This window comes from Kogia breviceps, chromosome 1, assembly GCF_026419965.1.
Source record: "Kogia breviceps isolate mKogBre1 chromosome 1, mKogBre1 haplotype 1, whole genome shotgun sequence".
Lineage (NCBI taxonomy): Eukaryota > Metazoa > Chordata > Mammalia > Artiodactyla > Physeteridae > Kogia > Kogia breviceps.
This window is the reverse complement of record NC_081310.1, coordinates 166,616,041-166,629,109: the sequence shown is the minus strand read 5'-3', so window position 1 is coordinate 166,629,109 and position 13,069 is coordinate 166,616,041. Positions and strand designations below refer to the sequence as shown.

The following is a 13,069-nucleotide window of genomic DNA, read 5'->3' as shown; positions in this document are numbered from 1 at the left end:
TTCTTGGGGGACTGGATGGTGATGCCGTTACCAAAGAAACAAAACAGGCCGTGGGGAGGGCAGGGAATGGGGTGAAGATAAGTCTGATTTATAGCATTTTGAGTTTGAGGTGACTGTGGGTCATTTAGGGTCCATGTGTAGGAAATAACCAATGTGAAAAGGGGTTGGGAATGATACTTTACGTGAAAGGAAGAGCAGGCACGAAGGCCTGGAAGTGTTAAGGTACTTTGGAGGAACATAACATAGCTCAGTCTGGCTGGAGCATAGAACATGGCAGGGGCAGGGTCAGGTGATGGCAGGGAGTCAAAGAGTGAACTTAGGGTGGTCACTGTAGGCCAGATCATGAAAGCCCTTGTAAACTAAGAGACTGGCATTTATTCTGAGAACAGTAGAGGCCGTTTGAATGTTTTAAGCAGGGTTATGACATAATCATATTTATCTTATAGGAAGATTGCTCTAGTTACATCATGGAGAATCCATTAGAAAGGGACAAGACAGAATGCAGGGAAACCTAGTAGGGGGCTGTTAATAGTAACTGAGGTGAGAAGTGAAGCTGGCTTAATCAAGAATGGTAGAAATGGAGAAAAGTCTGTGGACTTGAGATCCATGTAGAAGACGAAATTAAAAGGACAAGGAGGGCTTCCCTGGTGGCGCAGTGGTTGAGAGTCCGCCTGCCGATGCAGGGGACATGGGTTCGTGCCCTGGTCCAGGAAGATCCCACATGCTGCGGAGTGGCTGGGCCCGTGAGCCATGGCTGCTGAGCCTGTGCGTCCGGAGCCTGTGCTCCACAACGGGAGAGGCCACAACAGTGAGGGGCCCACGTACTGAAAAAAAAAAAAAAAAAAGGACAAGGGGGCTTCCCTGGTGGCGCAGTGGTTGAGAGTCTGCCTGCCGATGCAGGGGACACGGGTTCGTGCCCCGGCCCGGGAAGATCCCACATGCCGCGGAGCGGCTAGGCCTGTGAGCCATGGCCGCTGAGCCTGCACATCCAGAGCCTGTGCTCTGCCACGAGAGAGGCCACAACAGTGAGAGGCCTGCGTACCACAAAAAAATAAAGTAAAATAAAATAAAAAAGGACATGGTATTTAATTAAATGAAATAAGAGAGAAGCAGGGATCAAGGAGTTCTCAGGTTTCCAGCTTGGGCAGCTGGGTGAAAAGTGGTACCGTTCATTAAGGTAGGGAATACAGGAGGAGGTTGTACATGTGTAAGGGTGGTGAAAATGAACTCTCTGTGAGGCAGCCTGAGTTTCAGGTAACTATAGGATATCAAAGTGGAGATGTCAGCTGCATACATAAGTCTGGAGCTCAGGCTCTCTAGAGAGGGTTGAGCAGGAATGAGAGATTTGGTTTGGGTGCAATGGAAAGATCATTGGGCTGGCTAAACTGAATAGTTAAGCAAGGTGAAGTCTAGACCGGATAGACTTTTTCCCAGATAGGGAAAAAGTGAAGAAAGGAGGAGAAACAACTGAAAAATAGACAAAATATATGAAAAAAATAAAAAAAGTTTCTTCAGACATTGAACAATAGGTAGCCCAGGACCCTGGTCTTTGAAAGAAGGGAAACAAATGAGATTTCCAGACCACAGCACAGGGAAGAAGAACCCAAACAGAACCCAAGAGCCTTCCTGAGAGGAAACAGAGTTGAGAATTTTAGGAGACCAAGGCAGCCAGAATTCATGGGCAGAGTACCAGAGAGGAGAGAGCTGCACACAGAGAGAGCACTGGAGATCTGCTGAGGACTGCTTGGACTTCTCAGCTGATCAAAGCACGTGTGTGAGGAAACGACTGGAGGCCAAGGAAAGAAGCACTGAAAAGTAGCAGGAAGAGTACTCTCTATAGCTCACACAGGGCTGGGAATAATGGGGAAATGTCATAATACATGAGGCATCACATAGCGCACTTAGAAGGGTATTGCCTTAGCAGTGGGGCAAAATTAGTAATGGTGCAAATTAGCCCTAGACTAAAGTCCACTTTTGCCTCTAACCCCAACCCTGCTAAGCTTAAAAGCAAGCATTGAAAGGATCAAACTGTTTCTAAGTAATTAAACAGCACCTCAAAAATATTTAAGGGGGCTTCCCTGGTGGCGCAGTGGTTGAGAGTCCGCCTGCCGATGCAGGGTACACGGGTTCGTGCCCCGGTCCGGGAAGATCCCACGTGCCGCGGAGCGGTTGGGCCCGTGAGCCATGGCCACTGAGCCTGCGCGTCCAGAGCCTGCGCTCCGCAATGGGAGGGGCCACAACAGTGAGAGGCCCGCGTACCACAAAAAAAAAAAAAAAAAAAAAAAAAACTTAAGGAATGCACAAATATTCTGCATCCAACAAGGTAAAATTCACATGGTTGACATCCAATCAAGAATGACCAGGCTGCATTTCTATACACTAACAATGAACTATCAGAGAGAGAAATAAAGGAAACAATTCCATTTACCATCGCATCAAAAAGAATAAAATACCTAGGAGTAATGCTTGGTAAACTATAAGACACTGATGAAAGAAACTGAAGACAACACAAACAGATGGAAAGATATACCATGTTGGAAGAATTAACTGAAGAATTAATATTATGAAAATGACCATACTACCCAAAGCAACCTACAGATTCAGTGCAATCCCTCTCAAAATACCAATGGCATTTTTCACAGAACTAGAACAAATAATTTTAAAATTTGTATGGAAACACAGAAGACCCTGAATAGCCAAAACAATCTTGAGAAAGAAGAACAGAGTTGGAGAAATCACACTCTCTGATTTCAGGCTATACTACAAAGCTACAGTAATCAAAACAGTATGGTCCTGGCACAAAAACAGACACATAGATCAATGGAACAGAATAGAGAGCCCAGAAATAAACCCATGCACTTGTGGTCAATTAATCTAAAACAAAGGAAGCAAGGATATACAATGGAGAAAAGACCGTCTCTTCAAGTAAGTGGTGCTGGGAAAACTGGACAGCTACATGTAAAAGAATGAAATTAGAACATTCTCTAACACTGTATACAAAAATAAACTCAAAATGAATTAAAGACTTAAACATAAGACCAGATACTATGAAACTCCTAGAGGAAAACATAGGCAAAACACTCTTTGACATAAACTGTAGCAATATTTTTTCAATATTTGCTTTCCTCTCCTGAAGCAAAGGAAATAAAAACAAGAGTAAACAAATGGGACCTAATTAAACTTAAAAGCTTTTGCACAGCAAAGGAAACCATCAACAAAATGAAAAGAAGACCTACTGAATGGGAGAAAATATTTGCAAATGATATGACCAATAAGGAATTAATATCCAGAATATATAAACAGCTCAAAAAACAACATAAACAACCCAATTTAAAAATGCACAGAAGGGTTTTCCATGGTGACGACCTCCCCACGAGAACATGCCTCTCGCAAAGGATCTCCTTCATCCCTCTCCAGAAGAGGAGAAGAGGAAACACAAGAAGAAGCACCTAGTGCAGAGCCCCAATTTCTATTTCATGGATGTGAAATGCCCAGGATGCTATAAAATCACCACCATCTTTAACCATGCACAAATAGTAGTTTTGTGTGTTGGCTGCTCTACCATCCTCTGCCAGCCTACAGGAGGAAAAGCAAGGCTTACAGAAGGATGCTCCTTCAGATAGAAGCAGCACTAAAAGCCCCTGGAATCAAGATGAATAGGAAACAATCCCAATAAACACATTTTGGATTTAAAAAAAAGCGCAGAAGACCAAAAAATGCGCAGAAGACCTAAATAGACATTTTTCCAAAGAGGAAGTGCAGATGGTCAACAGGCGTGTGAAAAGAGGTTCAGCCTCACTAATTATTAGGGAAATGCAAATCAAAACCACAATGAGGTATCATCTCACATTAGTAAGAATGGCTAACTTCAAAAAGTCTACAAATAATAAATGCTGGAGGAGGTGTGGAGAAAAGGGAAGTTCCCTACTCTATTGGTGGGAATGTAAACTGATACAGCCACTATGGAAAACAGTATGGAGGTTCCTTAAAAAACTAAAAATAGAGTTACCATATGATCCAGTGATCTCACTCCTGGACATATATCTGGACAAAGTTATAATTGGAAAAGATACATGCACCCCAAGGTTCATTGCAGTAGCCAAGACGTGGAAGCAACCTAAATGTCCAATGACAAATGAATGGATAAAAAAACATGTGGTACATATATACAATGGAATATTACGCAGCCATAAAAAAGAATGAAATAATGCCATTTGCAGCAATATGGATGGACCTAAAGATTATCATACTAAGTGAAGTAAGCCAGACAGAGAAAGACAAATATCATATGATAATGCCAAAATGTGGACTCTAAAAAATAAGATACAAATGTACATATTACAGAGCTTCCCTGGTGGTGCAGTGGTTGGGAGTCCGCCTGCCGATGCAGGGGATGCGGGTTCGTGCCCCAGTCCGGGAGGATCCCACGTGCCGCGGAGTGGCTGGGCCCGTCAGCCGTGGCCGCTGAGCCTGCGCGTCCGGAGCCTGTGCTCCACAACGGGAGAGGCCCGCATACCGCAAAAAAAAAAAAAAAAAAAAAAAAAAATGTACATATTACAAAACAAATAGACCCACAGACATAGAAAGCAAACTTGTAGTTACCAACGGGGAAAGAGGGGGAGGGATAAATTAGGAATTTGGGATTAATATATACATACTGCTGTATGTAAAATAGCTAACCAACAAGGACCTACAGGGAACTATACTCAATATTTTGTAATAATATATAAAGGAAAAATAATCTGAAAAAGAATATATATGTACAACTTCAGGTGCTATACACCTGAAACTAACACAATATTGTAAATCAACTATACTTCAATAAATTAAAACAAAAAAAGAATGAAATTTTGCCATTTGCAACAACATGGTTGCACTTGGAGGGTATTATGCAAAGTGAAATAAGTCAGACAGAAAAAGACAAATACTGATATCATCTGATATCACTTATTTGTGGAATCTAAAAAACAGAGCAAACTAGTGAATATAACAACAAAGAAGCAGACTCCCAGATATAGAGAACAAACTAGCAGTTTCCAGAGGGAAGAGGGAAGGGGGGCAGGGCAATATAGGGGTAGGGGATTAAGAGGTACAAACTATTAGGTATAAAGTAAGCTACAATGATATTATTGTACAGCACAGGGAATTTAGCCAATATTTTATAATAGCTATAAATGAAGTATAACCTTTAAAAATTGTGAATCACTATATTGTATTATATTGTATATAATATTGTACATCAACTATACTTCAATTAAAAAAAAAAAAAAGAATGACCAGGTAGTTCAGAAAAGCTTGAAAATACAACCCATATGAGGAGAAAAATCAGTTGATAGAAACAGGCGTAGAGATAACACAAATGATAGAATTAGTAGGCAAAGACATTAAAACATATTGCATATCTTCAAGAAGGTAAAAGAAAGCAAGAGAATATTAAGGGAAGGCATGTAAGATATAAAAAAGAATCTTAGATACGAAAAATAGTGTTTGAGAAGAAAAATATACTCAATGTATAAATGACAGATTAGACACTGCAGAAGAAAAAGTAGTGAACTGTAAGATATATCAATAGAAACCATCTAAAAATTACTGGAAACAAATGAACAGAGTGTCAGTGAGTGGTGGGATGTCAAGCAGCATGATACATGTGTAACTAGAGCCCCCAGAAGAGAGGGGAGGGCAGAAAAAATTTTGAGGAAATAACGACGAAGATATTTTCAAGTTTGATTAAAACTGTAAACCCACAGATCCCAGAATCTCAGTGAACCCCAAACACAAGAAAAATGGTGAAAACTATACCACAGCACATCATAATCACTCATTTGAGAGAAAAAGCAGCCTCCTGTTGAGAGCCACAGGAAAAGCCAGGTCTTGCAGGGCAGAGTCAGGCTTCAGGCTTCAGGTCTGCTAAGAGGTAGAGGGAAGTAAGCCAGGTAATTGGCATATGGGGTCCAGAGGGCATTATGAGAAAGATTTAAAGCGGAGATTGGCCAAGTAAGAAGAAACCCACAGCAGAATGGATGAGGACAGGAGAAAAAAAGTCTGTGGCCCATTTTAACAGTGGGTATACCTATTATACCTGGGAGATGGGGCTAGCTTTAAGTTTTCCAAGGACTTCTTGCTGTTCCCAGGAGCTTTTATTTGTTCAGGACAACACATTCCTCCTTCTGGTAAATGCTCCTTCTAACCAGCTGTGTCATGTCAGAATCATAACTTTTTACAGACCCCATCTTCTTGATCACTGTGATTCAGACAGTGGGTGAGGAGCTGATGCAAGGTAGACCACTTGTAGCCCTTCCCTGGGAGTTTTGCCATTAGGAGCAGAGATGCAGGGTCTCATGCCCTTCAGTGGCAGAACTGAAGATATGGCCTGCGAATTGCTATTGGCCATGTGTCCTGACTTAGGAAGAAAGCTAGTCAGGGAGAGTAAAGCTAACTGAGGGAGGCCTGCTGGCATTCCAGTCACTTTCAGTCATCTCTGAAGCCCTCTGCACCCTGGCCCTTCCCATGCTTTGGTTATGTGAACTGCTGAATCACCGTATTTGCCTAAGTTAGCGCAACCGGTATGTTGAACATGCGGGAAACATCGGGATAATCACAGCCACTTTCATTGGTGTCTCTTTGTCCCCATAAGATATTTTCAGTGTGGGAGGTCCAGAGAACTTTTTGGTACCTCTGAGGTAATAGAAATCCCCTGGTCACATTGAATCACCAATTCCAAAATTAGTGTCCTGCCATATGGCAATAGTCATAGCTTTCTGTTTGTTCAGAGCTGCAGTGACTTCCCCTCCCTGCACAGGGCTTAGAACCAGCGGTGCTGACCCAGGGAAGAGATGTGCCCTGCTTGTCCTCCTCCTTCCACTCGTCCCCCAGTTGCTGGCTGTGGTTTTGGACCTCTCTGGAGTTGGTGGGGAAGGGAGAGAGAATGAGCAGAGAAGACACAAGATAGTGTCAGCACTCCCTGAACTGGCAAGTGTGTAAAGCTGACCCTTGTGGGGTTCTCTTGTAGACATTTTGGAGACCCCTGCATCTGGGGACCTCTCCTCTGTAGGTCTCCTGATGTAGGCAAGGCGCTAACCAAAGCCTTGTCACTCACTCCTTCTGTAGCTTCTGGGACTCCTGGCGTCTGCTCTTGGCTTCTATCTGCTGAGGACCCTTCAGCCTGCTGGACACATCTTTAGGAAAGGACCTGAAACAACCCAAACTAGCTTATTCATGCATCATTTTCTGCAACAAATTCTGGGAGTGCAGGCCAGCTCCCATGCAGCTCTATCCTTTGCAGCCAGTGCATCTTGTGTCCTTTATGTTTCTCAGGTAGAATTCAGACACCTAGCAGTCCACTGTATTCCCCATTCTTTAAGGGTCATATGTTAGTTAAGCTTTACTCACCAGGCTTGAGTAAGAGCCAAGTACTACCCATTTTGCCCCTGCAGGAAGGTGGAGTTCATAACACTGCTGTCTCCAAAGAAATTCTTCAAGACCTCTCTCCCTTAATGTCTCACAACCAGTTACTTTTGTATTTGATATTGGGAGAGCTTTTAGAATGATGTAAGAAGTTTTCAGATATTTCCTTGGAAAATCTGCATCCTAGTCTAGCACCTCACTTCAGTGTCTGAAACTTATCATCCTAGAGGCTTGGCTGAAACTATCTTAGCATCTTAGCATCCTGTTGGATTTATGACCACTGTAACCAAATAATCCTGATAAGAACAGTTAACAAATATTTATTAAGTATGCATCCACAAAAGAAAAACGCCTCCAGCCCTCTGACAGTGTAGAACAGAGTTTACAAACTGTTACACTGCTGCCTGAATCCTGTCCGTGGACATACTTTGGTTGATCCTCATAATCTTTAATTTTTTCTTGAATCTGTTGCCAGTATTTACAAATTGAGGAATTTTAAACTCTGGATTTTAAGATCCAGATTCCTGGCTTTAAAAAAAAACAGAAGATGTGGCAATGCTGGGCCTGCATTGCTGCCTGGCACAGTTAGCTGGAGGTGGTGGAGGCTGCCCCCTTTGACAGGAGGGATTCCATTCTCTCTTGGCTCTGTGACCTGAAGCCAATGTCATTTGCCATTTATCATCATTGGGCTCATGCAGTTACCTTTTCTTAAATTAAGGACTAAAGTGAAATATTTCTGGTACTCGTGTTTCTTAACAAAAGAGAAAAATAGATAGTCCAAAAGAGCCATGGAAGGGAGAGACATAATTTATTTAGAGATACAAAGTATTCTTATGTGTTTAATGTGCAGTTAGTGTGTGTGTGTGTGTATGTGTGTGTATAAAAGACAACTTAAGATGCCATTGGAAAATAACCCATAAATATAATCATGGTTACTATACAAAAATATGTGGTGAGAAAAAGACATTTCAACAGGATTTGTTTTTAGTGCAACTAAAATAAGTTGTGTGATTTGCTGCGGGAGAGCATTACATTCTCCCACTTCCCTGGCTTATGTTATGTTCTTACTTGGCCCCTGATGTTTTCAGTTTGCCGCAAGGGGAAAACATTCTCTGGCCTCTCTGGAGGGAATCAGCCAAAATGTGGATTCATTGTATGTCCAAGGGGGTCTTAGCTCAGATCTGAGAAGGAGTAACAGGATAGTTTCCCCAAGGTTATGGCCCCTTGGAGAAAAAGCAACAGGTGTTGGCAAGTTAATGAGGTTTTGTTTTTCATGGAATGATAAGATAGGGTTGTTGAAAGAGTATTCAATTTTGAAACTATTTTGGCAAATTTTACTTTCAGTTTATTTTTTAAATTGAAACCTTATTGATTTTTATAAGTTCCTGTTAAGCAAAGTCTCTTATCCATTTATCTGAATTAGAGCAAAACCAGAATTATTTTGAGGAAAGGCTTTCACTTGCCCAAGTATATTCTCTTAGAAGGCAAGCCTTCTGTTGAGTTGTGTGTTGGAGTTGTTATATCTTCAGTTTTAAGAAGAGGAATTATTCTCTCCCTGCAGCTCTGCTGCTTATGAAAGTGCACAGTCTGGCCTTAATTGGCCTTGCAGAGTGGCTCCTGTGAGGTTCTTGTCAGTGTGTGTAATTTCCCTCTTTTTGCCATTCATTGTTTTTTATAGACTGAGTTCTTTGAAAGCTGTGCTGCATGGCCTTTTCCAAACAGTTGTTTGGTCTTGGTATTCTGTTTTACCCTCAGATTAAGTGAGGCCAACTGAGAACTACATTCCTAGACCATCTTATTTTGGCGTAGCTACTTTACACACACACACACACACACACACACACACACACACACACTTTGCAATCATTGAATAAAGCTATATGAAACAATCTTATGATACTTCCTATCATTTCTTTATACAAATATTTTTGAGGACACAGAGGAAACTTCCCTAAATTCTTAGTATCAGGAAGAGCTGGGGGTTGGGGAGGGGGGTGGGATGAATTGGGAGATTGGGATTGATATGTATACACTAATAGGTATAATATAGATAACTAATAAGAAACTGCTGTATAAAAAAATAAAATAAAATTGCAAATCAAAAAAAAAATAGGAAGAGCTGGGATTCTCCTGGTTTATTTTATGGACACTGTAAACCATTAAAACAGTGCTTTGCGTTTAGTTGTTGTTGTTGTTTTTGCGGTACGCGGGCCTCTCACTGTTGTGGCCTCTCCCATTGCGGAGCACAGGCTCCGGATGCGCAGGCTCAGCGGCTGTGGCTCACGGGCCTAGCCGCTGCGTGGCATGTGGGATCTTCCCGGACCAGGGCACGAACCCGTGTCCCCTGCATCGGCAGGCGGACTCTCAACCACTGCGCCACCAGGGAAGCCCACGTTTAGTTTTATCTGTGAGAAATCTTGGGGATATATCTATAATCCTCTTCCAGCAAGCACATAAAACCTTAGGACAACCACTTTTGGTATTCTTATCCTTGCTGCTTTTTATTATTTTTCCTATGCTGATTTCCCCTTTGCCTACAAGATTTTTAAAAAGATTTCTTCTTTTTTAAAATCTTGTACTTCAGAACATTTTGTAAAACTGCTTCAACTTTGTTTTAGAATGAGCCGAGATATAGAGAAATTAAGTACAATATCAATGATTTATCATTTGTTGCAAACATATTACCAATTTGTTTTTAGATTTCATTTTAAATTTCCTGTCCTTTATGAAATCAGGTCTGTCGCTTCTTTATGATTGTCATGAAGAGGATCATTGCCATGGATTTGAGCACCCCTTGGCTACCATATTTTTACCCCATAGTTAACATGACTGATTCAACATAAATCTTAGAGCTTATAGCTTAGAGGAAGCAGAGGTTGCTTCTGACCCTCTTACTTCTCCAAGGGTCCCATTTTGTGGTTAACTAAATTTCAGTTTCAAGTACCACATTTGAACAGGAGGACAGTTATATGTCAGCATGGGAGTGGTTGGCCTATAAGGCCTGGGAAATACCTGGCATTGAACCTGGTCCTTCACAAGACAGGTGTTCAGCAAGAGTTTGGTGACTTAAATTTACTTGTGGCTTATGTGTTTGGATCTGGAAGCAGTTGCCCGCCCTTGTGGTCTGGGTCTGGGTTGGGGAGTGTAATCTGCTAGTGTCAGCAGTGGCTTGACATCAGTGACATCTTCTGCTTTTCTTTTCTTTTTCAGAATATGATCGGTTGGGCTTCCTCCTGAAGTTGGACTCTAAACTGTGAGTAGAATGAGACAGTTCCTTGACTCTGTTGTAGAGAGGTCTGAGAGCTGGGGGCCAACCTCTAAGGGCCAGCTCTCATCACACCTGTGGTTGTTGGCGGATCCCTGGGGCCTCTGTCATCAGTCTGTCAGCTGAAGCTTAGAGCACGTTACAGTCTGCAGGGACCTGGAGAGGATGAGATTGTGGGTGCAAACATAAGGCCTTAGATTTGGCTGGCACAGGAAGCTTGTTACAGAAGGAGCTCCCGCCAGGAGTTTGAAGGACAAGGAGCAAAGGCTTCTTCTGCAGAGTGGAGGATGATCGAGTCACAGCAGGAGGCATTGCAAAGCCTTTCAAAGATGCTCTGCAGCCAGGCATGCAAAGCCTTCTGTGCTCAGGCTTCCTCCATGCTTTAACTCCTGTCTCTCTCCCACAGGTCGATCCTCCCTTTCCCTCTACTCTTCTATATGTTTTTTATCTGTGTCTGAAATCCCCTTTCCTTGCATGTCCACTAGGAAATCTTAAAGTCCACCTCCTTCCTATACAGAATTAATTGTCTCTTCCTCTGCTTCCTGTGAACTTTCTACCTCTGACACCCATTATCTCATTATACTATAATTAACAGTGTAATAGTTATTAATTTATTAAGAGCACAGGCTCGGAACCAGACCATGCTTGGTTCACATCCCAGATTGCCATTTACTTTCTTTGTGATTTGGGGCAGACCACTTAACCACTCTGAACCTCAGTTTCACCTATAACATGAGGACATCAATATTCCTATCTTACAGGGTCATTGTAAGGATTGAATTGAAATGGTGAATTTACAGGGGCTTTCAAATAGGTATCTAATTCTTTCAGAATCCTTCCCTGTCCTGGCCCTCTTGGTCTCCCTAGCACCTAGGCAGTGCTGCCATATGTTTGTTAGGTGCTCAGTAAACACTGAGCACATGGCTGCCTGGATGGCTGTATGGCTGCACGGATGACAGGTGGATGCCTGTGTGCTTCCCTCATTAGACTGGGCTGTCTGGAGATTGGGCTCTATCCACTCTGCCTTCGTGCCCTGCACAGGACCCCTCACATGGTGGATGTGCAGGAAATGGTTGCAGAACTGCCTGTGGCTCCTTTCTGTGGTTAGTCATCTTTGTACACCTCTGCCCCTGTCCTGTACCAGACAGACATGAAAGATCAGAATTGTGTCTCTTTCTTTCCTCTCTTGCATGAGGCCTTGACCACAGCTGCTTCTGATAGTGATGGCTGCACCTACATACAAGGCATCAAACCCAGGTTATTTGGCTTTCCCACAGAATTGTCTGGCATCTAGCCCCTTTTCCTGGCAACTGGCTTCTTGGCTCTGGTGCCTCATACTATGAGTTCAGGTGTTGTAATTCTCCCAGCTTTTATACATCATGGAGGCAGCCATGAGGGAAGAACAGTCTCTTCTATATACCAAGCTAGTACAGAGATGTCAGTCACATGTTAACATCTAGGGAATGGGGCTTGATTATGCTGGAAATCCACAGGCTTCTTCCTTAGAAAATTCTTAATTTAATGCTCTGGGCAAAAAACAAATCAAGCATAAGCTATAAGCAAGTGAAATGCCTCCAGAACGAAAGAGATGTAGTAATTTACCAAGTTGAATCACACTGATGAACAAAAGACTTGTTATCCGGGACACGTTAACTATACTATTTAAACTGTCTTTAGCAGTGTAAGGAGGGGAGTTAAGAGGACACTCCTGCCCTGCTGACCTGACAGTTGGGTGGTACATAGTAAGCTGTTGTATAGCTTTCTTTTGTGTACCAGACCAGTTCCATAAAACATTTGAGTCAACTTGGTCTTTAGCCTGGGGAACTGGCTTGGCTTTGTTATATTTAACTCACAATTTAAGGTATAAGCTAGAACTTTCCTACCTCTTACTGCAAAAACTTTTCTAATCTAATGCTATCTTCAGAACAAAGCACAGATACATGGGAAAGGTTTTTACCTGCTTCCAGGGAGAAGTTTCCAAGTTAAGGATACTGGGTTTTGGAGATAATTCCTTAGCAATATTCAGAGCTCCCCTTATGAAGTCTTTCTCTGCTGTGTTGTGTTCTATTTCCGATGTATTGAAAAGGACCTGAACTTGGGTCAGAACTGGATTTGAATTCTTCCCTTTCTGCTTAGAATTATATGACCTTAGATAATTCATTTTGGCTCTCCGAATCACAATTTTCCTTTATGAAAAACATAGATAATAATACCCATTTCCTAAGGTTTTTATGAGGAATAAAAGAAAGCATTCTATGAGTAAATATACAAATGTAGGAATTTCTTTTTGTTTATCTTGATTGGATTAATTTAGTTTCTGTAGTATATGAATTCATATGTTCTGGAAAATTTTTAGCCATTATCTCTTTAAATTTTGCCTCTTCCCCATTCTCTCTCTAC

The 13,069-nt window shown here is 42.1% G+C and overlaps 2 protein-coding genes across 10 annotated transcripts in view; both read left to right on the top strand.

Annotated features, from left to right (window-relative positions):
- Nucleotides 1-13,069, top strand: part of ST3GAL3 (ST3 beta-galactoside alpha-2,3-sialyltransferase 3) — a 216,409-nt gene that overhangs the window by 107,225 nt on the left and 96,115 nt on the right. For all 9 annotated transcript variants that reach the window (XM_059082986.2, XM_067009451.1, XM_067009438.1 and 6 more), the window contains one exon: nucleotides 10,615-10,657. In XM_059082986.2, coding sequence (XP_058938969.1) covers nucleotides 10,615-10,657 — 43 coding nt within the window. The remainder of the gene's footprint in view (nucleotides 1-10,614; nucleotides 10,658-13,069) is intronic.
- On the top strand, nucleotides 3,364-3,623 carry LOC131767770 (small ribosomal subunit protein eS27-like). Its single transcript, XM_059083165.2, has one exon. It carries the CDS (start codon nucleotides 3,381-3,383, stop codon nucleotides 3,621-3,623), a length of 243 nt encoding a protein of 80 aa, XP_058939148.1. The 5' UTR covers nucleotides 3,364-3,380.

Excerpts from the sequence above, each read along its gene's own strand:
- LOC131767770 (XM_059083165.2), top strand. The coding sequence starts at position 3,381 with ATGCCTCTCGCAAAGGATCTCCTTCATCCCTCTCCAGAAGAGGAGAAG.